At 77.0% G+C, this 732-nt stretch overlaps 1 protein-coding gene across 1 annotated transcript in view; it reads right to left on the bottom strand.

The window, feature by feature from the left end:
- LOC106894384 (putative serine/threonine-protein kinase F31E3.2) overlaps positions 1 to 732 on the bottom strand; it is a gene marked incomplete at its 5' end in the record, with an annotated part of 3,499 nt that extends 2,767 nt beyond the window's left edge. The window contains 2 exons of the mRNA XM_014953016.1: positions 398 to 595; positions 688 to 732. Of these exons, the coding sequence (XP_014808502.1) occupies positions 398 to 595; positions 688 to 732 (243 nt within the window). The remainder of the gene's footprint in view (positions 1 to 397; positions 596 to 687) is intronic.

Below are 732 nucleotides of genomic sequence, written 5' to 3'. Positions count from 1 at the left end.
ACGGAGAGACTCGACACGGGGCACGGGGACCCGGGGGGGGGGAGAAGGGGACGCGGCGGGACGGACGGACGGTCGGGGACGCCGGTGGGATGTACGGGGACCCGGCACAGCGTGCGAGGAGAACCGGTAAGACGGTCGGTGATCCCGGGATGGCGGCACGGGATGCAGGGACGGCGCGGGAGAACGCAGGGGTTCGCGGGGGGACCCCGGTAGGACACGCGGGGACCCCGGTAGGACACGCGGGGACCCTGGTACAGGGTGCGACGGAACCCGTTAGGGCGCTCGGGGCTGCCGGGGCGGGATGAGCCGGTGCCCCGGTAGGACGGACGGTCGGGGACCCCGTTAGGATGCAGCGGGACCCCGGTAAGAGGGTGGGGGGGACCCCCCGGGACGGCACCTTAAGCTGCTGCTGGCGGGCGGAGGGGCGGACGGGGAACTCCGGCAGGAAAAGCGAGACGAGCTGCGGCAGCGGCCACCCGGGAACCGGTGGCTCCTCGGCGGGGCCCCGCGGGGCCAGGGCGAGCCCCGACCCCGGTACCGGTACCGACCCGGCGCGGCCCAGCAGCGCCCGCACCCACGACCCCACGGCTCGGCCCTGCGTGAACCGGGGGGGGGGACACAGGGTCAGCGGGGACCCCCGGGACGGTGGGGACCCCCGGGGACCTCCGCCCCCGCCGCCACACGCACCTGGGGGGACCCCACCGGGGCCGGGCCGGGGCCGCTGCTCGTCGC

This window comes from Calidris pugnax, unplaced genomic scaffold (assembly GCF_001431845.1).
Source record: "Calidris pugnax isolate Ruff unplaced genomic scaffold, ASM143184v1 scaffold133, whole genome shotgun sequence".
NCBI classification, from domain to species: Eukaryota; Metazoa; Chordata; class Aves; order Charadriiformes; family Scolopacidae; genus Calidris; species Calidris pugnax.
Note: the sequence above shows the minus strand (reverse complement) of the source record. Positions and strands in the feature narration are given on the sequence as shown.